Source organism: Propithecus coquereli, unplaced genomic scaffold (assembly GCF_000956105.1).
Source record: "Propithecus coquereli isolate 6110/MARCELLA unplaced genomic scaffold, Pcoq_1.0 Scaffold223, whole genome shotgun sequence".
NCBI classification, from domain to species: Eukaryota; Metazoa; Chordata; class Mammalia; order Primates; family Indriidae; genus Propithecus; species Propithecus coquereli.
This window is the reverse complement of record NW_012147523.1, coordinates 4,463,305-4,465,411: the sequence shown is the minus strand read 5'-3', so window position 1 is coordinate 4,465,411 and position 2,107 is coordinate 4,463,305. Positions and strand designations below refer to the sequence as shown.

The window sequence follows — 2,107 nt, the reverse complement described above, 5'->3', positions numbered from 1 at the left end:
GGCTGGAGAAGGCGCGAGGCCTGGGACTTGTTCTCTCTGTTCAAAAGGGAGATTCGACAGTTATAATAATGGAAGACAGACTTATTATTAAATAGCACCAACCTGAGATTTTCTTTTCAAGAATTTTGATTTTTTGAGGTAGAAAGAGCAGAACTCTTTCACTAGTGCCATGCAAGCTATTTAAGCAAGAAAGTACCAAGTTAAGTCATTTTTCCTCTTACCAGTGGTGTATCTTACCAGCCCGTGTGGGATGTGGCCACACAGCCGTGGTGCCCTCTCTTGGAGCCCTCCTGGGGTTGGGGGATGAACTCCAGGCCTCATGCTGAGTTGGGTGTGGTGGGGAAGAGGGAACTCAGCCCCAGACCTTCATATAGCAGTTGCTTAACTCTAAGCCTCAGTTTTCTTATCTACAAAACGGGAATAAAGGTACCAACCACCTCAATGAGTTATTGTTAGGCTTAAATGAGCTAATATTTGCCCTGGGCCTGGCACCTAATAAGAGTATATAATTAGGTCACCATTGTCATCTCCTCCCAGCCTCCAGGAACTCAAGCTCTGGGTAAAGACATTGCAACCTGACAGAGGCAGCAATTTGCTGCAAGCCCTGAAGAAAATCTTCACCGTAGAGGGGCTGAATTCCCTGGTGGCCATAATGGGACGCTGGTAGGTCTACTTTCCTAAGTGGGTAACAGATTACACGCAGGGGGTTGAAGAACCCAACCACTTTTCCAGAAAAGATCTTGGAGCATGACTCTTCACACATGCTTAAGAGAAGGATGTCATTCACAGGCCACCCACCCACAAGTGGGGCAGGGCAGCCAGGGCCTGTGTCCCCCCAGCCCTGCATCCCACACAGGTGACCGGGGTCACAGGTGGTCAGTTAAGAATGGATAGATGTTCCTGGGAGCTACCATTTTGCTCTGGAATGTTCTCAAAGTGGTTTGACCTGGGGTGCCCACTTCTCTTCTTCTGTCTCCTCCGCAGCCCAGATCAGCCTTGTGAAATCCTATCTGACTACATCCAGCAGTCCAGCATGGGAAGGGACCTCATCACCCACATCATCACCTACAAATGTGGTGATCAGGTGCCCCCTGTACGTACCTGAGATTCTCCAACATTTCCCTTGGATTTGGCAGCAGTGAGCTGGGCTGGCCTGTGAGGCTCCCTGCTCCCTGGACAGGCCCCCAGGCTGTGGACCAGAACATACCTCCCCCGGGGCCTAGTTCTTCTTTTGGTAAAATGGGAGTTGGGAGGTTCGGTCAAGGGGAAAGCTTGTTAGAGCATCGGCGTTGCCCTGGGAGGACTGCCCTGTCTCCATGCCCGCAGGCTGTCCTGAAGAACCTTGTGGAAGCTGTTGGGGGCTACTACCATTGCTACAGCCCGGGAACGGAGGTAAGCCCTCTGCCAGCACTGCCCCTCCTCCTTTCTCTCCCTGCATGTCTCTGGCTGTGCCAGGACATCTGGGCCAGGGCCTTGCTGTGCGCTTGTTTCCCTCCTCTCTCTGCCCCCCGCCCGACCCATATTCAATGGGTTTATGCAGGTAAAATCAGGTTAAAATGAATATATGGAAGGAGCAGGGACAACCTAGAGTCACAAGAGATCCTTTGGTCAGCGTGTACGATGAGTTGATGGCATGCCTGGGAGCCTAGTGGCCTTTGAAAGCCTGGCCGGCAGAATCCTCAGTCACTGTCCTGTTGCCATTAATGTAGGTCTCAGCCTACCTGTGCCCCCGCCAAAGCCCTGAGTCTGAAACATTGCCTCAATTCTCTCTCCTGGATAGACCCCTTCTACTGCAAGGGAGCCATAGCGGGGCAGAATGAGCAATTGATGCTGTACCAATCCATCCGTTAGTGTCCTCGCCCCAGTTAATAACCACACCTGTGTACACAATGGAGGTAACAATGAACAAACATGGGTGCAGGCCCATATGGCAGGTCAAGAATCCAACCATCTGCTCAGCTAACAGCCTGTGCCTTGCCTACCATTTATAACCATGAGGATGTGAGCATTTGCATCCCGTAAGTGTGTTCAAGCATCACAAAGTCTAGCATTTCATCCCAGTGACCAAAGGTCAGGCAACACCCCATCTTTTTTTTTTTTTTTTTTT

General features: G+C 50.9%; 1 protein-coding gene across 1 annotated transcript in view; it reads left to right on the top strand.

Annotated features, from left to right (window-relative positions):
* Positions 1-2,107, top strand: part of VWA3A (von Willebrand factor A domain containing 3A) — a 73,645-nt gene that overhangs the window by 27,147 nt on the left and 44,391 nt on the right. Inside the window, exons 6-8 of the mRNA XM_012644941.1 lie at positions 545-663; positions 985-1,093; positions 1,327-1,392. Of these exons, the coding sequence (XP_012500395.1) occupies positions 545-663; positions 985-1,093; positions 1,327-1,392 (294 nt within the window). The remainder of the gene's footprint in view (positions 1-544; positions 664-984; positions 1,094-1,326; positions 1,393-2,107) is intronic.